At 42.4% G+C, this 26161-nt stretch overlaps 1 protein-coding gene across 5 annotated transcripts in view; it reads right to left on the bottom strand.

Annotated features, from left to right (window-relative positions):
• Window positions 1-50: 50 nt before the first annotated feature.
• Window positions 51-26161, bottom strand: part of FAM13A (family with sequence similarity 13 member A) — a 139998-nt gene continuing 113887 nt past the window's right edge. For 4 of the 5 annotated variants that reach the window (XM_018072979.1, XM_029960838.1, XM_029960839.1 and 1 more), the window contains 10 exons: window positions 18743-18956; window positions 18230-18368; window positions 17074-17155; window positions 16718-16938; window positions 15310-15393; window positions 11301-11396; window positions 9646-9729; window positions 5579-5775; window positions 4786-4887; window positions 51-3743 (listed from right to left, as the gene is read on the bottom strand). In XM_018072979.1, coding sequence (XP_017928468.1) covers window positions 3617-3743; window positions 4786-4887; window positions 5579-5775; window positions 9646-9729; window positions 11301-11396; window positions 15310-15393; window positions 16718-16938; window positions 17074-17155; window positions 18230-18368; window positions 18743-18956 — 1346 coding nt within the window. In that variant the 3' untranslated portion in view covers window positions 51-3616. The remainder of the gene's footprint in view (window positions 3744-4785; window positions 4888-5578; window positions 5776-9645; window positions 9730-11300; window positions 11397-15309; window positions 15394-16717; window positions 16939-17073; window positions 17156-18229; window positions 18369-18742; window positions 18957-26161) is intronic. The other variant, XM_029960830.1, reaches the window with a different exon arrangement.

The raw sequence follows: 26161 nt of genomic DNA, 5'->3' as shown, positions 1-26161 counted from the left end.
CTGAGCTGAAATTTGCACCAGGAATAACAACCCATGTGTCAGAAGAATGATTAAAAGATATGATGCTTTAATTTCACTGCCTTTAACATAAACATCCATTATTCAAACTGTTTACTCAGGAGTAAACGGAATAAAACCAAATGCAACTTGTAAGAATGACAAGTTTTTCCTCTATCTTTAACTCTTGCAATCTTATTTTGTACACAACCCGTTCATGGCCATCATTTACATAAACCACAATGATTTATTATACCACAACGTGGTAACATACAGACACACGTCTGAAATGGCCCCAGTGGACGGGAAGCCCAACAGACCGTACTGCCATCTACAGCAGACAGTTTGTTCTAGCAACATGAAAACAGGTTGTCTTATACTAAACAGCTTATTTATATCACATAAAGTACATTTTTGTACAGTACTTCACACCTTTTAAAAAGCACAGTCTTGTATTTAATATTCTCCAGTCAATAGTCATTGACGTTGGCACAGACAAATTATCAAACAAAACACACAGTTGTTGCTTGGATTGACTTAGTGTGGCAGGACAAAGGTAACTCCTGGCTATTTGTGGTTAGTGGGAAGTCAAATCATTTGTGGGAGATACAATGTTTTAGTGCTCAGGAGCCCTCCTCCTTGTGCAGGCCTGGGAGAGGGGAGTCACAGCATCTGCAAACCCAGGACAGCATTTGTACACATCTTTCCAAGACTGGAATTTTAAAATTCACTTATCTACAACAGTCTTTTCTAGTCAGTTCACAACTAGGCAGATGAAGTTTTACTTTCTTTTTGCCATGGGGAAAGACCTGAACAGTTTAAAAAGAGAAACTGGCTAGGTGTGGGTTTTTCTTTTAATGTACAATCTCAGATAACAGGCTTTGTTACTTTTAGTTTTCAAAGTCCAAAAATATAAACTCTCTAAAGTGCATAACTGTACTTACATTTCATAGAAACTATCTGAAATTCTAGCAATATACCATGTAAACAGCAGTAACTAAGCATCAGAAAATGCTACAATCTCATCAGTTTAAAAATAAAATGGACTGTTCCCTACATATCATTTATCAAGATTTGTCAGGGGCAAAACCCAGCAAAACAGGTAATTTATCAGTACACAGTGCAAACAGGCTTTTAAAAATAAGCAGAGAAAACATACTCCTGGGAAGCCTTGGCCCACTGAAAAAATGCATGATTATGAAAAAGGGCAGAAATTGCTTCTCTTGTCCATTTAAAGGTGTCCAGGTCCAGATTCAGCAAAGCACTCAAGCTTTAGTCCATTGTAATTCAACAAAATCCCAAAACAGACCAGCTTGAGGTACATGCTCACCATCCAGGTTTTTGTTTTGTTGAACTGGGCCTGAACAATACAAAAACGAGCCAGTGCTAAGCACCTTTTGGTAACTCAACATCCTTTCTCATCCCACACTTTTACTAGCAGAGTGACACTGCAGCCAGTTTGGCTCAGCTGCCTTACCTAAAATAACTAGGGAGTGCTGACTGTGAGAGGAAGAGCCTGCACAAACAGGCTGAAGGACAAAGGCACAGCTCTGGTTTCCTGGGCTGCCCTGTGTTAGGACAGGGGTTTACCCTGGTCAGGCTTCCCTTCCAGTCAAACACCTTCAAAAGCACTTTTTGAGCCCATCTGTCAGCCCAGTTAACACACCCAAAGGATCAGTTTTGCAGAGGCAGAGTCCCACATCTCTCAGGAGGTGAGAACTCAGCACCTCTGAAAAGCCAAGCTCCAGGTCAGCACACAAGTCCTCCAGACCACTGGGAAATATGAAATTCAGTCTTTGCTGGTTTTATATAAAACAGGCAATTCTGCAGTCAGTAAAAAACCAAACCAACCCATAAGTTCCCATCCTAAGTGCTTTCACTAATGCAGATCAGTGCCTTACCTATCAGTACTAGCAATGGGCATGTGCAACCCACTGGATATGGCTGCCTTTTGAAGAGTTCATGGGATCCTGAAGAGACCAAAACAGCAGCAGTTTTGGCAAGAATTAACACAGCACATATGGCAAGTGAAACTACCACAACCCCAATACAATTATTTGTGAGCTTACTTGCCTGTAATAAAGAGGGAAGGGGGAGGAGTTGTTCTGAGAGTCCTCTTGGCTCCTCTGGTGCAATGTACATGAGGCCTGGCTACAACTGGCACTTGATTTCATCTCAACCATTTGGCTTCTGCACACTGGCAAGGATCCCCTGGGGAGCTAAAGCACTATGGATGTGCTCTCCCTGGGACATCAGGGTCAAGCCCTGGCTTGGGCAGACCAAGGGGTGCACTCAAGCCTCTGGAGTGGGAGAGCAAGCCCAAGGTGGTTCAGGACTGCAGAACTGTGAGCCCTCAGCAACTTGTTGCCTTTCTCCTTCAGGCAGCATGTTTGACACAAGCACCTGAATCAGTTGTCTCAGGACACTTTTCTGAAAGTCATAAGCAAATTTGAAAACACTGAACTGTCAAAACTTGCACCTGAGACACAGGCCCTTTCCACAGGCAGAACATGGCTCTGGGCTCAGTTCCCTGCAGTATCCTCTGTGCTGCCATACCTCCTACACACTGGGAAGAGACCATCCTCTGCTGCCATCATCACAGTGTCACTGCTGCAGCCCACACAGTTGTGAGGTACATAAAAGAACAAAATTTAGGCTAGTGAGTATGTGGGACACCCATGTGGACTGCTCACCTTACTCAGATGTTTGTATCAGATGATGAACTACTGATGGGGAGGGTCTTCCAGATATCTTCCAGATACTGTACACCAGATATTTATCCAACTACTCAAATCCCAAGGGATTCTGACTTTAAGCTTTTAAAACCTCTTCTCTTCCCGGTTGCCCAGTCATAGTCATAATGTCACAGTATCGCCTTCCAAGTGGAACAAGCTGGCAAGAACCTTCCTGCATGGCTCATTTTCTTTACTATCCCAAACAGATGTAGGTACTTCCTTCTACTTCAGTTGAATTGGCCATCAAAAAAGTGGGAAGAAAACCCAACTCAAACCTGGGCAAAACTGCAACTCACACCAGCTCTAGGTGATGGTGACGAGATTCTTAGAGCATTTCTCCAGAGCAACAGAAGATGCTGGACTCCAAACAGTCAGGTCAAAAGTCTGAGCAAATCTTTACTGTAGCTACAAGAGAACAGTCTTGGTGCTACCTGACGTTCACATGAGAGCAGTCAGGGCGCTTGTCTGTTAAACTAAGGTAGAAGCTATTTGATGATTTCATTGCTATTCATCCTACTGTGCCTCTTGCTATGAAATCCTGGGAAAAAAGAATAGCATGGTTGGCATTGATATTCTAAATATTACAGGATCTGTAAGCAAATCAATACAGAAGGATCCCTTCAGTGCAGTCACTGAGCAGTGTTGTGTCTCCTACACTGGCAAACTCCATTTTGGGCATCAGGCCTGGAGAAAGAGTGGGCAACAGTGAGTGTAGAGAGTGACGGAAATCCACCTTTCCTCCCTCTCCCACCTCCAGGAATGGCCCTTAAGTTCCCAGGGAGTTCCTCAACTCTCCCCAGTCAAGCTCCCGCTGCATCCACTTCATGCATTTGTCCATTTGGTGCTCTCTCCTCTTTGTTTATTGGCAAAAACAATCTCCTCCTTTACATGATCTTGGAGCTAATATCTCTTTTACTGATCAGGACTTCCAGCAGCCTCAGTTTGGCCTTTATCTGCTTGTATTCATTGTACTCTTCAGCCATGGGAGTGCGGTCTTCTTTCTGCACATTCCTAGTGGGAGTGAAAGCAGATCATGAAGATTTCTGTAACAGGAATGCCCTCCCCTCAGCAGCCTCCCTCCGCACCCCAACAAGACCTACAAAGCAGTTCCTCTCCTCTACTCCTCATCAGAGAACAAGACCATCACTTCTATCCTTTGAGAGGAAAAAACCAAAATGAGGGGCAAACAATCTGCTCCAAGGAAGCGTGGGACCCTCGTATATTGAAGCTGAACATTATCCCACGGTTCCAAATGGAAAACTTTATTTGAAACATGCCCTGCTTCTCTGAAATCGCCAGCCTCTACACAACAGCTGGAAAACAACTCAGGAGCCACCTGAGTGCCAGCTTGCTAGCCTGACAAAATAAAATACAGCCTCCCCTGGCTTGGTACCACAGCACTTGTTACAGGAACAGGCACACTTCTGAAAAAGAACATGACATCTGATCAGATTGCTCTTAGCCTACAAGAAACCTTTTAAGTTTTCAGTGATTTTACAAAAACCTCTAAGGATGACAGTTGGTGGCAAGAAACAAACAAGATAATTTACAAATATAGGAAAACATTCTATCAGCTCATTAATGAGGGACATTTTCTGAAAACAATAAACCCAGCTACACTAAGGCAAAAATTCTTGTTAAACTAGTGTCTGAATATCTCACAGATAAGCAAGAATAGGACAGAAATCTAAACATATATCATTATGAAAGAACTCAATTATTTTATTGCCGAATAACTCTTCTACCATTCCTGTCAGCTGTGCTAGAGGCAGCTGGATTTTCACAGTCTGTACTTTTGCTTCCCTCTGCTTGTCCTAAGACAAAGTTTTCAAAGAGGTCATGGTCCCTGAAGTTCTTTGGCCTCTGTGTGTGTGTGTGTGTATGCACAAGGGGTTGTAATTTATTTTAATAGGCAACTGTAAGAAAAGTGGGTATTAAATGATAATGATTGTGAAGAAATAAGTAATAGTGAATTTAGCTAACTTTCCATATTTGGAGCTCTCTGTAGATGCAAACCAGACAAAGTAGCTGAATAACAGAGAGAAATTATTACCTTCCATTTTGTCGGAAAAAATTATCTTCGAAGTCTCTCAACTTTTTTCTGATACGCTTTTTCTCTTCCCTGACTTCTTGGAGCTGCTCCAACAGTTCAGAGCTATTGGGTTTAAAGATAAATAAGATTATACATATGTACACAACTATAACAGGAAACATACAGTAAACCTACAAATGTATAGCTGCACATATGCCAAGCAACAGAGTTGCTCTGGCAACCTCATGTTACTTGAAATCAAAAGCTCTCCAAATTTAGTTCAGAAAAACGATCATACACTTCAGCTGAAGCCTCTAAGGAGGTCAAGTGTGCGTTTCACAATTTCCAATTTCCCCAGGGCACACAATTCTATGAAACTTACTTGCTGAAGATGGGCCTGGGTTTGGTGACATTTACAGGTTCAAGATTAAATGGTCACAACTCAAGGCTACCACCTACATGTGGTTGCATCAGACTCAGTTGTTTGAAACTAGCAAAGCTAGTTCCACTTGACCTCTCCAAAACCTCAAAACCTTGTAGAGTAGAGGGTTTTCATGATAGAGGCTTGCCACTGGTGAGGTGGGGCTATTATTTAGTGCTGGAATCCAAAGATGCAGAAGCCAAGTATGAGTATCAGGACAAGGTAGTTTTTTCCCAGACTCTTTCATATAAGGGTATATTGCATTTAAAAATAAAGCACAAAAACTTCTCACTCGGATCATAAATGGAAAAAAAATCTAGACACTTTTCTGACAAATAAAATGCTATCTTAGCAAGAAATAACTTTTTGAAGTTGCCTGTGAATTTAACATACATGGATGCTTCATGGAGATTTGAAAGCCCCATATCCTGATTGCTCCTAGATGGCATCTTATCATCCACCGGGGAAACAAAGCCATCAGTATCATCTTCCAGCTGATCCAAGAAGCTACGCACGCTGAAATCTGTTTTCATGGTGATTGTGAAATCTGGCTTCACATTGCTGTCCTCCTCGGACCCCTCCTCTTCCTCCTACAGACAGGGACAGAGCACCCCCACAACAGAATAGGTTACTGCTTCCCTTCTCAGAAACAGGTTCCTCCTTCCACCACATGCACTGGGGAACATATAAGAAAAGAAGTGGATAGGCAGAGCAAACACTTCAATTGCCAAGCAATACGCAGGACACCAGGAGACCATCAGTAAGACAGCCCATACCCAAAGCACGACAGAGAAACTGCAACCACCAGACTCAATAGGTTAAGGAGACCCAGGGCAACACAGTTGAGTAAAAAAAAAATACATGGGGTTCTTAACAACACGTTGCCTTGTTTAATTTATGTATTCTGATGTAAATCAACCCACTTACAGTCATTATGCATACTGTCTACAGCACATCAGCCATCCTCTGCCTTTTCCCTACAGCATACACTTGGCAGCATAAAGACTTCCAGGTTAAAATGTGGATATTCTCTCAATAGTTGCAGCTCAACAGCTATCTCTAGTGCTTGTAGAGTGATACCAATGAGCTCAGATCAGTCTTACAATTACCCAAATGTGGGATATGACTGACTGTAAAAGGACTGCTGTTGCTAACATGTTCCCAACATCAGCTCTGACCATTTAGCTGGAATACAGTAAAAACTGGAGTAGAAAACACTAAGTCTGAACTCTGCACAGTGCAATTTCCAGTTTCCCCAAGGCACACTGATGAATTGGTTGTGTTCCAATTTTTTACAAAATTTATGGACATGAGATCTGAAAGTCCCTGCTGCACTTGGTATTCACCAATTCACAGCATTCTTGAATGTAGGGCTTGTCCTGTGACACTATCCAGAAATTATTTTAATTATCAGGGAAAAGGGCCCAGTCTCTTACGTATGGAGACATTTCTAGAAGGCAGTTTTCAACCTTAATATAAAGAATGAGGGATGAGCACGAACGAAAGGTAGTAAATGCCAGCATGGGCAGTAAATCTCTTAAATATGTAAGTATGTGTATATATATATTTATTTTACAGCCATGTAACTCTAGCCAGGAAGGATCTAAGCACATGCATATCTTTAAAAGCGTTTGAGAGCTAGTACCACTGAAGTCTTCAAAACAAAAATATATTGTAGCATTGGGATCAAAAGAAGACATTTTCTTGACTTTTTTTTGGTGTGATTCCTTGTGAACAGTTCAGTTATTCCTAAGAGATACCTACCCCTGTATTTCAAGCAAAAAGGAAGAAGGTAACACTAGGACCTGGCCTAGTCCCATTAAATCCTCAAAGTCAATGATTCATAAATGCATACATTTAAATCAAATCATAGTTTGCCCAGAGTTTTCTTTTTAAGTTAAAGCTCTAGGTTATGATAATGCATTTCAAAGCCACAGGCCAAGAATTACAACCAAGCTTGAGGGTGAAATAAACATTAGCTGGGGAGAAGTTCTGAGTAGCAATAATAATAAAAGATACAGAGAAGTTTGAATGCATCTTAGGAAAATCTGCAGGGAAAGATAATTTGTGAAAGTTAAAGCAATACCTAGCGACCCATCTGTCAGATGTAAATTTTATAGCTTAAACAGAAGGCATAAATCAGCAGTCACATACTGTTCTTAAACCCTGCAAACAACTCCAAGCTGAACTAGAGAGGGAAGACTGTTCATTTACCAGTCCCCAAATGTGCTGTGCTGCCTGGACAGGTAAGGACAACCAGGGCTGCAGCAGAACACCAGTCCTGCTGTGGCACGGAGGAGGATTTGCTAAGTCAATCTAAGCAAAAACAGTACATTTTGTTTTAGGAGAATCTCTCTGGCACCAAAGGAGAAGCTCCCATGCCCTTTCCTGGGTGAGCTTCTCAAAAGAAGTAAACAGACAATTCTCAAAGGCAGTGTGACAAACTGCTCCTGAGGACAGATGCAAGGTGTCTTCCTCATGGATGCCCATGAGCCTGTCTTGCCTCACTCCAGGGCACAACAGAAGGAAGAGAAACTGCAGAAATTTCATTTGTTTAGACCTCAGAGCCAAAACACTGCATCTGGCTATCACATTTTGCTGTTACAAATGAAAGAGCAAATTAAAAGGATTCTTAGCAAGAACTCAAATAGAAATGACCATCTAAGGCCTTCCCTTTACACAAGTCTCACACAGGAATCTTATTTTAAACCTGCACCAGCATTTACACCTTGAACCAGAATGATCTTCAATGACTAGATCCATTTAGTGTGCACCTGCTTGGATCTTTGGGTAATCATGAGGTATTACAGAGTTACAAATATAAAATCTATAGAGTATCCTATCATTGGCACTCACAGAAAGCGAGAATCCCAATGATTTTTTCAACACAACATTCAAAATATTGTATCAAAATGTTTGGTAAGGCTTCACCTCAAACACCTTTCAAGCTTTTAGCCAACTCTCCCAAATGCTTCCGAAAACCCCAGCCAACCAACCAAGGAAAAAACCCCAACAACCCGATTGTCAGAGGCCTGTCAAATAGTGTTCTGCCCATAGAGGATCTATGCAGTGGCTGTTCTGGGGCATTTTGGCCATATCCTCTCTTCAGTTCTGAGTGAAGTTCAGTACAAAGCTGTCAGATGTGGCTCCACGGGGCCCCATTTAAGTGCTAATGGGCATGTAAGTGTTAACAGGCTTAAGGCTGTCATCATGATCTTCAGTCAGAAAGCTCTCTAGGTTTCCATCCCCTGTAGGACACTGCTGCCCTGGCACAGCACCAGCCATGCTGGCCATTAGAGATCACCATAACTGACAGCTGAAGTTCTGACTCTGGGTGCAAGCATAGGTGAAAAACAGAGAACACGCTAAAAGAAAAAAACAGAAGCAAACAAAAATACTCCCCCACCAGAACACTACTGCAGAACTGATCCAGTGGTCATCTAGAAAATACTAAGAAGCTTAGTGATTATTAACCAGCCTCCAAACAGCAGCTCAACATCTTCAGTCTGCAATCTGGTATCAATGAATATGTGTCTTGAATAGTCCACTAATACACAATCTACTGTAACTGCTTAGTAATCAAATTACCTGGGATGTTTAAGCCTGCAGTACTTACACTACTAACCAAGCTCTGGCTGGGTAAGAGATAAAATAACCCAAGTGTGCTGAAGCCCTTTTTTCCCCTGTTGCATTGCATGGGTACCAAAAGTAAGCCAGGGGCCAGCTCCATGCTCTCTGTCCTGGTCAACTGCTGGACTTCACTCCTCAGGGGAAGGCCCAATATCATAGCAATCATCATCACCTAGAATTATTACTCCACAGCAGCAAGAGAAGAAGAAACACAACAATCCCGCCATCCAAATGACCAAGCATTAACTAGCAGAATCAAGATGTTCTTACTTCCATCCTCATGTGACTTAGCTAGAAATACCCTTCACCAGGTGGTGACACAGAGCCTAGACAAAATAAGCACGCGAATGGGAGTAGGTCAGGATCCCGTAAGTGCCCCGGTTGGCTCCATGTGCAAGCGTTAGTTTTGTGAGAGCTCATTCCTGCCACGGTGCTGTGTGCAAGCCACAGAGCTTTGGAGTGAGAGAAACTACTGCAAAACAAGTTAGTGTCATTAAAATGAAAGGAGGAAAGCAAATAAGAAAGAAAGAAACAAGGGTAATTGTGATTTTTATTTTTTTTTGAAGCAAAATAAAATATATTATGTGCAGATGGAGGGGGAAGGAGAAGGACAGGAAAGAATGCAAAGCCAAGGAAATATTGTAGTCTTATCTACAAGGAAAGAATCTGATCAGAATTGGCGAGGCTTAAAGCACCTACTGATTTTTCAGGAGGACACTGCAAAAAAATCAACACTGACAAAAAAAAAATCAATCAATCATTCTCTTTCATTGGTATAAGGGGAAAATTGATGCAAACTGAGCAATTAGTTAGCAGCTGGAGGTCTTCACCTTTATTTCCTTGAAGAAGGAAGCTGTTTCGCCCTCGATAATTGGCTGCAGCAAAGGGCTTCTCCGCTTGCTGGAGGGGGAACCCTGTGACAGGTGTTAACAAGTATGTTACATTGTGAACCCCTTTCTCCTCCACCACCTGCTCTCAGCTCATTCTCACCCATACATTCACTCCCAGCTCATCGCTGGACCACCAGGAGAAATCTATTTCTCACAGAAAAAAACATTCCTGGCAAACCCCCTGAACCTTGGGCTGATTTTTCTCAGGATGTTGCTTAGCAAAGGACATCACTGCCAATCTCCTTTAAGAAAAAAGCTTGGATGCTAGAATACTAGCTGAGCAGTAAGTACAAAGCAAAGGCTGCAAGAAAATAATCCCCAGCCCAAAGTCCATACACACACACACAACATCTGGATGGTTCTCCAGAGCTACAGTGTAAGCTCAGCAAGGCTCTCCAGACTTGCTTTCCAGGAGCCTGATTTCCCACTGAAGTTCCTAATGATGCAGAGATGGATTTTCAAATGTGTCCTGACTCTGTATGAGCCTCTCACTGTTCTCACTCAAGGGGGCTGGGGAAAGCCAGTTTCATCTCTCCTCGGATAGCCACTGTAAAATTTCAGTTTTGTGTCTAAACAGGACCTGAGCTCCTTTGAGAGCTTTGTGTTAAACTGCCCACAGCACACTTACATAGCATCTTCCTTCATGATTGCCAGCACTGTCTTCAAAACATCCATTTTGGGGAGTATTTTGCATATTCAGGGAGGAATAGCTTTTTGTTTTGTTTTAAACGCGGGACTAGGACCACCTCCCACTATTTGCAGAAAAAAGCCTCACTTCTCAGTGTGACTGCACTGAGTGATGCTGCCAGTCCGTTCACATCACTGGCAGTCTATAAAAAGTGGGCAGGACATCAGCACAGCTTGGGAACAGCAAAAAAAGTAAAGGTTCATACATGATGGACAGAGTAAACAGGAACCATGATAAAAGAATTCTCGTTCCATAGAAAGGCTCCAAGTATTCTGTGTGGGTTTTTTAGATCAATTTTTTTTTTTTAAAGTGGCTTACACAAGTTGTCTAAAATGACAGTGAATTTGCTCCCTAGAGGCTTATGTTGGGTTCCTTGGTTGTAGCTGTGTCTCCTTGCCAAAGCACCACTTTGAATGAGGGAATATCTACCACTTGCAGGATCTCTTTAATACAAATTAACCATTAGAAGACTGCCAGCCCTTTCTTTCACCAAGGACACTGCTATGCCCTGTGGGATCTATGCAAGTCTGTGTTCCTGACATACAACTCTGTGTAACCAAGCAGCATGAAAGACCTACAGCTCAGCGTGGGTTGGTACGGAAAGGAAAGTGAGGCTGTAGCCAAACAGAAGATGATGAAATAACAGCAGCAGCCCAATGGAAAGAGAAGAAACAACACAAAGTGAGATGTGTCCCATGGCTCATGGGTGGGTACTTAGAGACCCTTGATTAGCTTTGCCCTACTTCAGTATAAGGTGTGCCACTGATTCACTCATTTGCTTGATCTTTGAGCGATCAGGGAGGTTGGGACTTGGCCTCAGTGACTGTGTTGTATGCAAAAGTGTGGTGGTTCCTGCTTCCTCAGCTTGAAACCAAAGAAAGAGCCCCCAAAAGAATGCTCTACTCACAATAATAGGGATGGTGCTGGCTCTGGAGAGGATCTGTTTGACCAAGCGATACCTGTCATACAATGGCTTCATCACCTGTCGTTCATTTTTGGTAACCTGAAAGGGAGAAAGAAGAGAGATCCATGAAGCCTGAAGCAGTACTCCACTCTAACTCACATGCCTGCGATCACCATTAGTATGAGGAGGCTTGAAAGGAATTGTATGGAGATGACAGGAGAGCAGCATTAGCTCTGACAGTGGTAATGCAAGTGCTCGTGTACTCATTGCAACTCCTGTGCCCAGTGCCAGCTGAGCTGTGGGGGGGTGTCTTGTGAAGGTGGTTGTATGACATAGGTGGTTTAAATGACTGATTAGGTGTCATGTCCACAGCGAAAAATGACCCTCAGAGGCAGCAGTCTGTGCCTGCAATCACAAGTACAAGATGAGGTTTCCCATCCTTATTCCCGTGGCTGGCCCTCAGAGGCTGTACTTATGATTCAGGAAAAGGGAAAAGAGCTGCAATGACTGGACATTACAATGTAAGGAGACTTTCCCCAAGCAGGTTGAACTACGGATTTCATAACAACTGACTTTCTGGCTTTGTTATTCCTCCTAATTTCCTGTCCAAGCCAGCAGTTTTTCACTTTTTTAACCCCCTAACCTTGCCCTCCACACCTCCTTCCAGTCACCTTGCTGGGGAGAAGTTACCACAGAGCTGAGAAGGGACAAAGGTGCCAGGGCTGTGTGGCATAAAGAATACAGAATAGTGCTGTAATGTCCACCTCAGGCATTCCTTACATTGCTCTGTCCTTAACCCCACTCCTAACTGCCTGTTGTGCTCCCTCCTCAGTCTGAGAGCATTAGAAACTTAAGGGTATTCATTTCTGTTTTAATTTCAGGTTTAAGCTAAACCAAAAACTGTCAGTAGCACTGACAGTGCAGAAGGGAAGACCTAACAGCCAGTAGCTAGTGTGGGAAAGTAGAGGTCTGTCCAACTAAGTACTAGTTGTGAAGAAGCTCTTTTATTTCTTCAGTGTTGTGTTACAGCAGGGTTAGAAAACAAACAAACAAAATCCTCAGCAGAACCTGATCATCGTTCAGCACTGTCTGACCCACATTCTACGATGAGTGTCCTTCCATTAGATCTTTTGTCTAACTTTAGATTATAAAGCTCTTATGGGGAAGCTTTAACTGATGTCATGCCTATCTTCCTCAAGGCTTTCTACTGCTGCTAATCACCAGAGCACCTGAACAACCGCCATATAAAAATCATCACTGACAGCGTAACCTCTGGGGAGCTTTGTGAGGCCTCTTTTTCTGCAACAGAAATAGGAGGAAAGGGAATACAGCTTGAGATGGGGAGGAAATTTTAAAGTGAACTGCCTTTTATTTTGTCTGCAGTTGACTTTCACTGGAGTAAGCTTTCTAAAGCTTTCACATCCTCCCTCCAGAGCAGGAGAGGGTGTTGGTGCAAGGGGTAGAAGAGCTGTAAGCATTGCCAGGAGTGGGATGGCAGGGATGAACTCAGAATCTGGAGGTAGCATCTTCCTTCTGAAAACCAAGCCTGTTTCCTATGTTGGGGGCAGATGAACAGGGAGGAAGGAGGAGGAAGATCTTTTCACTGCTCTCTCTGTTCAATGCAAACACGCCCAAGCCTGATACGGGGCACCCAGATGGGCAGTCTGAGCTCTAGGGCCTGAATGTCCCACACCCACAAAGCACAGCAGGGCTCCAATACTGCCTGTTTGTTGAGTAAGCAGCTCACATGGATCAGAGGAATGTGAGCAGCATCAAACAATTCACTCAGCCCTCTTTGTACTGAGTTTTGTATTGATGTGTCTGCACTCAGTTGCACTGGCTAGCAAGTTGCCTCCATCTTTGGACATTTCTCTGTAACTAAACAAGAATACAACTGTAGAAACTGAGTAGTCTAAAATTATATATATGTAATATTAATCCTAGCTTTATTAGACTAGCAGTTAGTAAAACAGGAGGTACAGCACTACTGTTGGCTCAGACAGTCTCTCTTACTTCAAAAAAAACCAAACCAAGACTGTGCTGAGGCTCATGTTGAGGCTGAGAACTAAAGCATTCAATTAATAATATTTCAAAGTTGATAAACAGTACTGTTCTGCACAGAAAAATAAACATAAGCCTTGGCATGGACAAAAATCCTTAGGTATGTTGAAGAATGGAAAAGATAAGCAACACACTTCAGTGTCTGGATATCAGTATGGAGGAACAACACAGAAAATTAATTTAGGCATTGGAAGTTAAGTGTATGGAGTCTGAGACTTACACCAGCAAATTTAACAGAAAGCAGACTCTGAAAGTAAATGCTTAGCACACAGGCAAACTGTCTCATTAAGTAAACATAAGTAAGACCAGCAAAGCCTGAGTATATTTTGGGACAACATCAAAATGCAAAGAGACTGCTGGAATAATGGAACCTTTGACACAACTCTGGGGCACACTCCACATGGTAAAAGAGCTGCAGCTGAGGAACAGACCATTGGTCGCATTGTTAGAGCAGCTCAAGAATTTCTGCAGAGACAGACTTTTGGCTTAACTAAAACAGTTCAGTTCCACCTTTGCAGGTTCGTGTATCACTGGTGCAGAAAGACCCAGTTGCACAATAAATCTGAGCTCCATTGTTTTTCTTGTTTAGTTAAATGTCTTTAAGACAAAAAAAACTTGGCTGAACTATCCCCATTCTCCTCAGACTCTCAGTATTTTTCCACTGCTGCAGTGCCAGGAGCTAGGAACAGCAAAGGCTGATCAGCTACAGTCTTCCTTGCCATGCACTTCAGTGTTGCTAGGTATAGACTGCTTACTTAAAAACAAATAAACTAAAAAGCAGTTGTATAAATGAAGCAAGGGAAGGAGGGGGAAAAAAAGGTGTGCTGACATGATAGGCTCTGGGCTTGTTTTTTTTTTAAACAGATTCAAGTGAGTTCACTTCAGAAGGATGCTACCTGTTGACTTACATCATTGTAAAGGCAGCAAAAGCAGAGTTGGTCTCATGGAGAAGACAGGGAAGGTTAAGTGGACTCCTTTGTGCTTCCCTTTTGCTATTTTACTCAAGAATAAATCTGCATTTCCTCTCATATAACTATGCCATTTTTAATTGCTAATATATGTGACTGTACAATATTAGCACTTCATGAATGTATTTAAATAAATTAGTGAGACTATTTTAAAAACAACGGATAAAGAAGGAAATAATTCAGAAGCAAAAGGAAGGAAAAGATCAGGAATCCCATGCAGGAGCAGAATGACAGATTTGTCAGCTGCACTAATCAAGTACTCCTTATAAGCAGTAATTTGCTGCTCCCAAGCCACTGCTCAAAGGATTAGCACCACTCTGACACTAAGTTACTTTACCCATGCAGCTGGTAGCAAAGATTACAGTGTCATCATTGAAAGAGAAGGAGGGACTCATAGTAAGCCAACTTGGTGGCCTGGAAGCCACTGTGTTTCTGCCACAGCAGGGATCAACACAATACTTAATTCCCCATCTTCATAAATAATTTGGCTTTGTTAAGATCAAATGTACAAGAAAACTCATGCCATTCTCTTCCTCTGGTACACAGATAAAACCCACCTCTTTCTCAGGAGAAGAACCAAATGTCCTGTCAACTCCCTGAAAGTGCCTTCCTGGTTAGCCATTAATACCAAAAAACTGCAAACTTCCTGGTTGGATGGGAGACAACACACAAACTGGATGTCTGTGGAATCTAGTGAGTGTCATGCCAAAATAATGCACACTTGGCCTCACTGGGCCTGTAGGCTCTGTCCTGCAGGTGTCTGTCAATCCCTGTGCTGCGTGTGGCACCACCTTGCCTAGAACAGACTCCTCAGTGGCAGTGGAAGTCAAGGATCAGGGAGGTGGATTAGAGGATGCATGGGGGGTTTGAAGAGCAAAAAGTTCCAGTGACCAGTGACATCAAAGGAGCATTATGGGTATCATTTACCACAGACAAAGACACAGAAATATGCACTTTGAAAAAAAAAAAGGTGCAGTACATACCGGTCTGCCATGAATGCCTTCATAATACAGCAAAGCTTTTTGAAGAGCCACTTTTTCAGCTGCTATCTGATCTCTTGTCATGTCCTATGAAATTTGGCACAGAGAGAGAGGAGGAGGAAGAAGAAAACAAAGTCAGATTCCTGGACTCAAACAATACTGATCTGTGGTATAATCAAAGTCATGTCATATTGTCATGAAAGTTTTGAAGATTCCAGCTATATTGCCAAGGAGACTGTGAGTAGAACCCTACATACAACGCAGGCAGATTAAAAACATGTAAATTTTGCATATGAAGATATTTTTTAAGGGGGATTTATTGATTATCAATGTGCTTTGAAAAAACAAGCTATGCAACTTTCGATGATTGTGGCTCTTTTTCGTTTAAGATCTGCAGTGACAATTCTACAACAGAACACATGTCCTTTCTTTTTCTATAAATTTGAGACAAGCTCCAATACCTCTTGCAAAACTTGACACCTTTGCTTTGACTGCCACAAATACACTTTACCAAGAGCTGAAGTGCAGTCAGATCATCTCCTTTTGCCAATTCTGCCATGCAGTGAAAAGCTGTGGCAGACAGACTGAGGGGACAAAGCCAAAAAAATAAAGGACAGACAGACTTCTCTAACTAAGTTGGCCAGAGCTCTCCCACTGAACTTACCCGACTCCACGCCTTCTCTCCCTATCACAATACCAAATACTGTCAACAGGCCCTCTACAAACAGCCAGGCTTGGATTCTTGCTACAGTCAGAAAATAGCCAAACACACACACACTATGTGCAAGTTCTTCTTCTTCAGATCTATTAAACAAAGATAATGCTGTCTGCCTCACTCTTACAAACCACTGCACAATTTACATGTCAGCAGACTCAAGGACTTCACTTACAAGGTTGCCCAAACCTCAGGAGCATTCAACATCAGACACAAAGACCTCCCTGCTGATAACCCTCAGAGATTCCAGCAGCTAACAGAGCTCCATGTGAAACTCTGAAGGGTAGTGATAAAATACCCTGAGAGAATAGCATTCAGCTTTGAAATAAATAGAAGCTAACAGATGACACAATCTCCAGTATCAGTGGAAGACTCAGAATCTGCCAGAAGCCTTTGGATGTAATAACAGAAATAGCCAAATGCAGGGCAGGAAATATTGCAATAATTCAGAAACATTGCTCAGAATATACAACGGTCAGACAAAGAACATATGATGACATACAAAAGAAACCGAGCTCTGGAAAAAAATCAGATACTAAGGGGCAGAGGGAAAGAAACTAAAGCAAGTGAGCCCAGAGTAAAGGTTGTAGACTTTTAAACAAAAGTAGAAGACCACAGTGCTCTCACAAGTGACTGTGCAGCCACAAGTTACCTACTTGTACTTAAAGACCTAAACCTGATTTGTCTACGTCATACCTTAATATCTTCAGGTCGATTTGTTTCTGCTCGTTTTTCTTGAAGCTTCTTCTGGATAGAGTCAAGGGTTACTTCCACAGCAGGCTTGGCAGATTTATCTGACAGGTCTTGCTTCTTGTCATCATCCTTTTCCAGCTGAGAGCCAAAGCTCTTGGGAAGCGTGTTGCTTCGCTGACGCACAACAGGGCCAAGGTCTTCCTCCGATATCTTCAGTTTTGACTCTAAACAGGGACATTGGAAGATGCGTAATTTGTCATTTTTAAAATGTGACAGTGACAGGATCGCTACCTCACATCAAATCTAAATGAGTCAGAGTTGAGCCGCCCCCCAAAGGTGCACCAGTGGTGGCTGCTCACCTTTAAGCTGCTTTCGGAATTTGGCCAAATCATTTGTCCATTTGAGCACTTCGGGGTTGGCTGCTTTGTCGCTGTGGGAAGGCTGAGAGGAAAGAAGAATCATGCTGAATCTGTGTTAAACCAACAGGAGAGACTCACTGAAACAAGTGTGTGGGACAAAGAGGTACAACAGAACTTGGATCCAGCACAGAGCACAGTCACTGTTTTCTGACCGGCACCTGCACACCTCTGACCAGCTCATTTCAGACCTTGTTTTAATTGCTCCTGCCCTTCACAACACTGTCTTAGGGGCATCATGAAATTGATTTTCTTTTTAGAAAACACAAAACATTTGACGGCAACAACTGAGTCATAGAAGTGGCTCAGAGGGTCAGATGCACATTGGAATTCTTGTGTCTATTGTTTTGTAACAAGAGGGCACCTCCAAAATAGGAAACCTAACATGAACAGTTTGAAAAGTATTAGGATACATGTATCCACACCAAAGGCTGCCTTATATCCAAAGACAACAAAATAACCTAAATGCTAGGCTACAGCAAACTCTGAGCATTTCCTCCAGCCTTTTTTACTGCAGGCAAGATCCTTTCAGTACAATTCTTTGTACTTCAATCTCCAGCAAAGATACACACATGCAAAGCTTTGGTTCCTTAAAAAGCTTTCTGTGCACTGGAAGGGCATGTCAGGAACAATTAGAGTACAGTCCACTACTGCTGCTCAGCAGAAGACTGTGGTTCCTTGCTCAGGAGTGAAGGCAGCTGTTCTCTCTCCTCTGCAATGCACAGGTGTCCTGGGATTACCACAATGCAAATGAGATGTGCAAATGTGCTTTCCATAAGCCGAACTTAAATAAGTAAACAAACAGAAGTTTAACACAGCTATTCCTATTCCCTGTCTTAAGCAGAGATCAAAATCCTATGAGTTTATTAGACTCTCTCTCTTGTGCTGCACTGATAGTACATAATGCCTGGAAAGGTAATTTGCTTGGTATGGATACACATTTTTTTAGGGGCAGTAGCTTTGTTAATTTCTTCTTTTTTTTTTCCTCCTTATAAAAGCTTTCAAGCCCTCTGTATGTTTGACACATTTCCCTGATGTCCCTTCCCTTTGTTGTTAATTCATATATCTCCACATAAATGCTTAACTCCTAGAAACTCACTCTGTATTTCCTTTCCTCTTCGAATTTGTCCTCAAATCTCCTGATCTTTTTCTTCAGTCCCTGAATCCTCCGGGTGAGTTGTGCAGGGGTAAGGTCTTCTCTGTCATCTTCATAAGATCCCAAGGATGAACTCCGCCTCCTACCACGAACAGAGATTGCAGGAAGAGCTTATCCAAACAGCCACAGTACATCTCGATGCAGAGAACGGCATTTAAACTTTGGGTAAATAAAGGCAAAGCCCAGAAAGTGAGAATGCTATGTTGCTACTCTGCAATGACAGATAGCAAAAGATGCTCTAACAGCCTCTTTCAGCAGCAGCAACTCCCTAGATATAAATTCACAAACCCAGAAATGATTAGCTACCAAGAACTTTCATAAAAACAACAGTTTCCTGTGAGCAGGAAAAGAAACACAACACAGTACAGCTATATGATGTATATGATACGATAACATATGAGGATGTTGCTTGATGCAGCTGGGAGGGAGGGTCAGCACACGCAAATCACCACCCACCTCATGAAGGAATGAGAATTGGGAGGAGAAGGAGGCACTTCTGTATCATCCAGGTACTGCTGGCTCTGTCCATAGGCATAGAAGCGAGGGGACAGCATAGGATCGCTGTCCTCATCCAGCAGCTGGCGAATTAAGCGCCCAGCCTGCGGGGAAAGGCGAGCCTCATCTGAGTCTAAGCCGTCTCGCTGCCATGAGGAAAGAGCAGGGATGGGCTCTGGGAACAGTAAGACAAAGGCTGGTTTTATTGTTTTTGTTTTACATGTAAGACAAGACTCCAGGTAACTTTTCTAATGAACCTTGACTCATTTGTCCTGGACCATGACTCCTTGCCACCAGGCATTCTCCGGTCATTACTCGCATCTGCCCTGTGTGCAAAGCAATACAAAACACTGCCTGACCACATGGGCACCCTACACAAACTAAGTAATCTCTTAGGTGTAACAGAAAACTGTGCCCAAAAGATGATGAGGAATTACCACAGACTGACTCTAAACAAGGCTATCACCAGGTAACACCTTTGACTAAAATGTTATGCTGGACAGAGAGAATTATTGGAACACGTTAGTACAAAAGAGGCAACTGGATTACGAAAGGATATTTTTTCAGTTTCAGGATGTACAAATACTGTAAATGAATAGGTCTTCCTGTAGCCTCCAGCTCTCCAGTGCAACCCAGTCACCTGCTACTGGAAATTCAAAGCCTCGGAGTAAACATAGGTTCTTCTAGTCTGCAAGCAAAAGGTGTCTGGCGCTACTACCTGTTCCACAGGGTGCCTAGCCCATAAATTAACAATTATGGTAATATGGTCCCAATTTCCCCTTATCTCTTTCACATGCAATCCTGCTGCTTAACAGCATAGTACAAAAGGGAGGAAATTCTCAGTCCCCTGGATTACATAACCAGCTAGAAGTAAAAGCAATGTTGTACAGGGAGAGGGAAGTGGGAAAGGGAAACCCAACTTAGCATTGCTGATTAGCATAATAGAGCCCACGGAAAGCAATCGCCTCAATCTTGTGATCACTCCCTCCAGATGCCATAAGGAGTCCAACATTTTGTGTTCAGATAGTTTACTAAGCTGATTTGCATGCTCCTACTTAAACTGTCTAATCCTGTGGTGCTAAGAGCCAGGCTTTGAACTTATAAATCTAACAAACAGTTCTAGAGTCAAGTAACAAAACAAAAACCTTATAGAAAGCTCCCAGATCAGTCACAGAGCTATGGACTAACTGTTTCCTGTGCCTAGTGTGTCTTTTCTCCATTCATAAAGAGAAGGGGTTTTAGAAGTTATCAATTTATGAAAAAAATCCAGTTATTTCCTTTTCCTGAACAAGGATAACATTTTCACAGCTCAGAGTGGATTGCACAAGGACTCCCCTGCAGAACCTCTGTGCTGTTTAATATTCCCCCTCTGTACAATTCGGGCAGCGTGAGATCATCCCCAATGCAGTAATGACAGGCTCAGTGGTTTTCTGCCCATACACATCTTCAAACGATGCTCTGCTCTCCTCCTTTTCTCTTCTTCCTTAGCACATGAATATAAATGGCATGCCTCTGCTTAGAGGCTGGTGCTGCATTCACACTGATGGTTACCCTGGAAGGGATGGCAGGGGGTTTCTGTATAAGAGCTTCTTGAAGGTGTTGTGATAAGAGAAGCACATACAAGCCTGGCTCACAGATGTTACTTCCATGAGGTGTGCAAGTCTGAAGTGCATGTAGAATCAGAAAGCTTATGCAACCTGCAATTCTCTTAGGTAATTTCTGGAAAAAGAGTTTTTCTAAGCACAGTTCAATTGTGGCAGTATCTAATACCTGAAATATTTTGCACCCACTTCCCTGAATCTCTTACAATTTTGGGAAGGATCTCACAAGATCTCTAGTAGCAAAATAAAGGGTAATAATACAAAAGGAAAAAAGTTGATACATTTGACTCACAGGAATGAGAGTTAATGATGCATGGGATTCTTCTAGACATCTCTCCCTTTTAGTTCTTTGAATACGCTCTCACCCCCAAGCAGAACTTGCTCTTGGAAATTGTTAAATAACACCTTCATGGGATTTACATAGATAGAATAAATTTAGAAGAAATCAGCAGCACATTTAGCAGTAACCAAATTAAGCTCCTATCACACCAGCTAACAAAGCCATTATTAATCATGCATGATGCATGTGACTTTGTCCAAGGTGGATTTTTAAACCAGATAGCATGCAACATTCAGGGAATTGCAAAGGCTCAAAGAGCCTCTGATCAAACCCCAGAAGACAACAAAGCACTTCACATAAGCTATTCAAGACTGAGGTATATATACTTTTTATTTTGTTGATTTCAAAATAATCCCCCAAAACAGAAACTCACAGTGCAAAGGAGAAAGTGTTAAAAAGGAGAAGAAAAAAGTCCTAAAAGGAAAAATCAAATTTGAGACTTGACAGAAAAAATGGTTGCTATAGAAAATCAGCTGGTTTTAACCCTTGCTCCTGGAAGGCCTGACTCTATGGGTAATTTCGTTTCCCTTGCTGACCCAACATATTGAGAAGAAAAAAACTCATCTGCACACAAAACAGCTAGACTCCCAGAGAGTAACACAGCAATTAATCAAGGAATATATGTAGGTATATAGAATTATGGGTTTTATCTACATCAGATCACAAAGTAGACCAGAGCTGTAGTCCAACTGCCTTCTCTCTCCTTCTGGCCAGGTGCCAGGTGCTTCAGCTGGAAGCACTGGAATTGCTGGATCACACAAACATATAGGATCCCACTAAGGGTAAGCTGCCACTTTTTCTGACGGTGTACAATCAATCAATTCCTGTTTAACAGGATACATATTTTTTGTTATTCATTTATCCAAGATAGCTGTCAAAGCACTGAGCCTTTCCTGAAGGCTGTTAAGTTCCTCGACTTAATGGTTCGGGTTTGAAGTATCTGCTATCATGATTAATGTTGTCACCCTTTCCCCTTTCTGCTAACTGAAGAATAGAATCTCAGTAAAGAATGTAGATGTTTCAGCTTTTCCTTGCCATTGACTCGACAGGGCAGCTACCCTTATTAATTTTCTGTCCTGAACAGATCTCTCTTGCTCAGGGAAAACTCTTGGTTTTCTACCCATCTCCACATTCTTTCCACGTGCTTTCCCCCCCCTTTTCCCTAATGAAAACTTTTCATAAAAAAACCCCAAAAGGGAATATCTACCCACTGTAGCTGTACCAGTGCAGAGAAAGGGTGAAAAATTTTTTTATTTCTTGGTCAGATTCTCAAGGCATTTCTTTCAGGTCTGCCTTTTCTAAGCTGGCACAGAAGCAGTGAGCTATGCTGGTATTGAGCCTGCAGTCCTTCAGAAGTGCTGCACTCCCTCTCAAAATCCCACAAAACCAGCTAATCTTTCAACAAAGCTGTCAGCCATCTGCCAGGTGTGGCTCTGCAGAACTCTGTAGACACATTATGGCAATACAACCTCTCTGCAAACCTGCTGCATAGAGGGCTGGAGATATTAATAAATCTGTAAAATGCAAGAAGGAAAAAAGATTTATTGTATCACACTGGTGTATTACTAGTGAGCTCCAAGCCCTCTTGCTGACAAAAACATGTCTTTTTTTATAATTACACTGTATATTTGCCACAGGGTTACTGGGGGCTGCAGGGCCAACAGAGGGGTGTCCACACACAAATACCACCTGAGGTTTCACCAGCAAAATGCCATAGGCATCTCCTGTTTCCCTCTCTGCAGCCACACAGCTGATGCCTGCTGCTAACTGCTTTTACACACACCCAGGTATCAAACAAAGGAGGCCAAAGCTTAGCTGCTGTAAACTGAAGTAGGTCCATAGGGATTAAGAAGTCTAAACTCATTACAACACCTGAGGTCCTAGCATCAAAATGCCACTTGAAAGAGTCCAGAAAGACCTCTTACAATGAAATGAATAAAGCAATTTAAAACTCCATCCAAAGCATTCAGTACCTCAGTAACAACCTATTTTTTTCATCTTAAAAATAACTGTATGGAAATATCCTTGTTTGAATACATCAGGAGGTATTCTTCCTACGCAGATCAAAAGAATGGCCCAAATACAGCACTGCCATGCCTATTCAGTTAGTGAGATGACACATCTCTCAGCTAGCAAGCAAACTTTAACAATCAAAACCACATTTTTAATATATTGATGCTATAAAATAAATTCAGTAAACAATGCAATTATTTTTTTCTACACTTAGTAATAAAAATGAAATGTGCTTCATTACCTATTTATGTTATGCTAAAGACTGTTACACACAAATACACTGATCAGTCTAAGTTCACAGTGCTAAAAAAAAAGAAAACTAAATGCAGTTTCCCTTTTGCTACACTATTTGGATTTTTTTGCATTCCTTTGGGTTTTTTTCCATGGGAAAGTATCAACTAAGTCAATGCTAAAACTATTTGTAGATCAGCTTCACCCTCAGGGTCTAAGTGCTGCAATACTTGAGTTCTCAACACTGAGAACTCGAATTGTGTTTTTGCATTTTAAACTTCTGCTTTTTTTTTGAGCTTGATAGTTCGCAGAAAAATGTCTGTTGATTATTCCTTAAGTGCTTGTTACTGCAAACTCTGCTCGAAATCTCAGCTACAGAACTTTTTTTAAAGCATCAGTAATCAGGTGACATCAGCAGCAATCACACACATCGTACTGATCCACTGAACTGCCTGCTCAGTCCAATCTGCTGACAAGGCCAGCCACTGTTCTGAAGAGCAACATACTTCCAGATTTTCCTCGAGGACAGGATAGCAAGTTCTGGGCTTGAATTAGAAACATTTGGTAAGAAATCTGCACAATAGCTCTGGACTGTGAGAGAACACTCTGTACTCCTCAGTCACAGCACCCAATTCAAACATAATCCACAACAATTAGAAACCTTTGCTATGGAAGCAGCTCTGAAAATGCTTGCTTACAAAGCCATCTCAGCTGGCACTGACTGACCAGTTTAGCAGGCAAACCCAGCAGTCAGATATCCTAGTTCACAGAGACACCTCGGTTCACACCCAGTGCGAGAACAAAACTACCCGATTTGCACCTGCTAGATGCACACTCGGAAACTACTTCTGGACCATGGAAATGCACCTAGGCTAAGAGTTCAGGTCTTGAATTTGGCTGGGGCACTGCTCACACCTTGTCTACTACAGCAATAGCCTGATGATTACTACACATATGCCTCTATACACAGCAGGCAAGGGGGACACAGAAGGTGGGCATGTGGTGGAGTGTGAGCCTATGCATTGTGGGATGCAAATTTCTCTGTCCTGTCTCTGCTCAGCTTTAGTTAAAGGGAACACAGCTTGGAGAAGTACAGCAAATCTCTCCTCTTGTGTAGAGTTTTGACTACGTGGGAAGCCTTATGGGAAAGAAAAATCTGGTAAAAATTACTTCTAACATAACATAAAAGGCATGGGACTCTGCCAGCTCACCTGGTAGCAACTATCAGAGTTCTGTGCCCCTGAGTGAGGGTTTTTATGGCAGCTCTGGTCTTAACACGATGGAGAGCCTGCTTGACTGACAAATAAAACCTAGTCAACGGACAATGTTGTCTTGTGTAATTTTGTGCCCATTTTTCAAGGCTTTTTCCTAACACTCGAGGCAGTGACAGCTAAAGCCAAAGGCAACCCCTCAACCTGTAACTGTTCTCACAAGTCACTTGTGAAAGTCCCAGCAGTTGCCCTTGTCTTTAGATGCTCTGTATCTCCTGTAGTATGATACAGAGGACCTTGTCCTCAAAAGTCAGTCAACGGTGTAATGGGTAATTTCCTGAAAGACGGACCTACCAAATTTACTAGAGCAAAGCAATAAACAGTTCAGTGTTGCCACTTTTGAAGGCATGGTCCTTTCTCCCTTCCAATGGGGATGCAACCAGAGCTCTGGCATGGATCCTGGAGAGATGTGTGAAGGTTTGAGTGACACAGGTTGGCTGGCAGGAGGATATCCTGGCTAGAACTGTGGATGGGTGGTACAACCGTGCCTCGCAAAGCCAGTCTCAACAACAGACTGTGCCGTTAGCTAGAGAAGCAGTCTGAGAGTTGATGTTAATACCTTCCCTTCCTGGCTGCTGCAAGCTTGATTTCACATCCACAGCTGGGAAAGATTCAGTCTCTCCTTGCTGAGATACACAAGACACCATTTTGCTGCTGTTGCATCCACACCAACAAAATGGTGATTCTGGAAGGCACATATTTCTGAAGATGATGTCTCTCTCACCCCCAACAGCTGATTCTTTTGCAACTGCCCACCTCCTCCTCTTGTGAAATACACATGAACAGACGGGAGGAAGGAAGAATCTGAGAGAAGCACTCTTCAAGTGCAGTCACATGTGCCCTTAATCCTGTTTCGTATTTGCAGGGCAAGAAAGCTAGAATCCAAACATAAGAGCATGCCTGCTACAAGGAAGTTGTACCAAAGATACAAGTTATTTTATACAGTGGGAAAGCCACTGGCAGACAGAAAGGAACTGTGTTCTCTCCTTGGTGCATTCATATGACTCCTATTACTAATGCAGGATGGAAAAAAAAGAGTCATTATTTCCAAAGGTTCACAGGATGGCTGAAGCCACACATCACCTCTGAGGACACAGACATGCTCACCCTGCCTTGAGACCCTGCAGGGCTCTGCTAATTAGCATCTCAGTAAACAGAGTGGTCAAGGCTGCCTGGGAGCCCTTCTGAGGCTCTTTGATCAGCCATGCTGCACATGTGGTGATTCCATCTAGGGATTCCCTGCCCAGCAAGCAAATGGAAAAATTCCCTCCTGTCCAGGGTGACTAGTTGAATTCCTGGCTGAATCAAAGGCAGTCATGGCTGCGGGTTTTCTTTACTCATGCCTGAAGTGTCATAACTACTTCTGTCCTAGAAGGAAAGGCAAAACGTACTAGGTCACGTACACTGTGGAGGCAAGAGTAGAGAACTTCACTTCTCAGTGTTCCTCAGAGATTGCTTTTTTAGAGCAATGAATCAGTAGCACATTTTCCCTCTCCTGCTTTATTAAAACACTTGCGTTTTCCTGTTTCTTCCCTGTCAAAACCCATCTTTCACTCTTAAAGCATAAACTAACAGAAGAATTCTTGCTTGTACACAGAAACATTTCAGTAACTGGAAAAGGGTTTGATCCCAGAAGCACTGGACACCTTCATTTCATCTCAATTTCAAATGAAATTGAGGCTCATGGCACCCACAGAGTTTGCCTAGATTTCCCACTCTTAAAAGAGTAAGTGTAAACAGCCAACCAAGCATGCACTCTGGACATGAGACCTAAGAAACAGTATTAAAATAATTTAAATGACATACAATCAATTTAAAACTGCTACTTGAGCTGGCGAACAGATTTCCTTCACAGAATACATTAAAAAAAAAAGTTGTTTGTAAGACAAAGTAACAGATAGACAGCTTTTTTTTCCAGCTGTGC

This window comes from Manacus vitellinus, unplaced genomic scaffold (assembly GCF_001715985.3).
Source record: "Manacus vitellinus isolate BGI_N305 unplaced genomic scaffold, ASM171598v3 scaffold_0_pilon, whole genome shotgun sequence".
Classification (NCBI taxonomy): domain Eukaryota; kingdom Metazoa; phylum Chordata; class Aves; order Passeriformes; family Pipridae; genus Manacus; species Manacus vitellinus.
The sequence above is the reverse complement of the archived record's forward strand: the minus strand, read 5'-3'. Positions and strand labels throughout refer to the sequence as shown.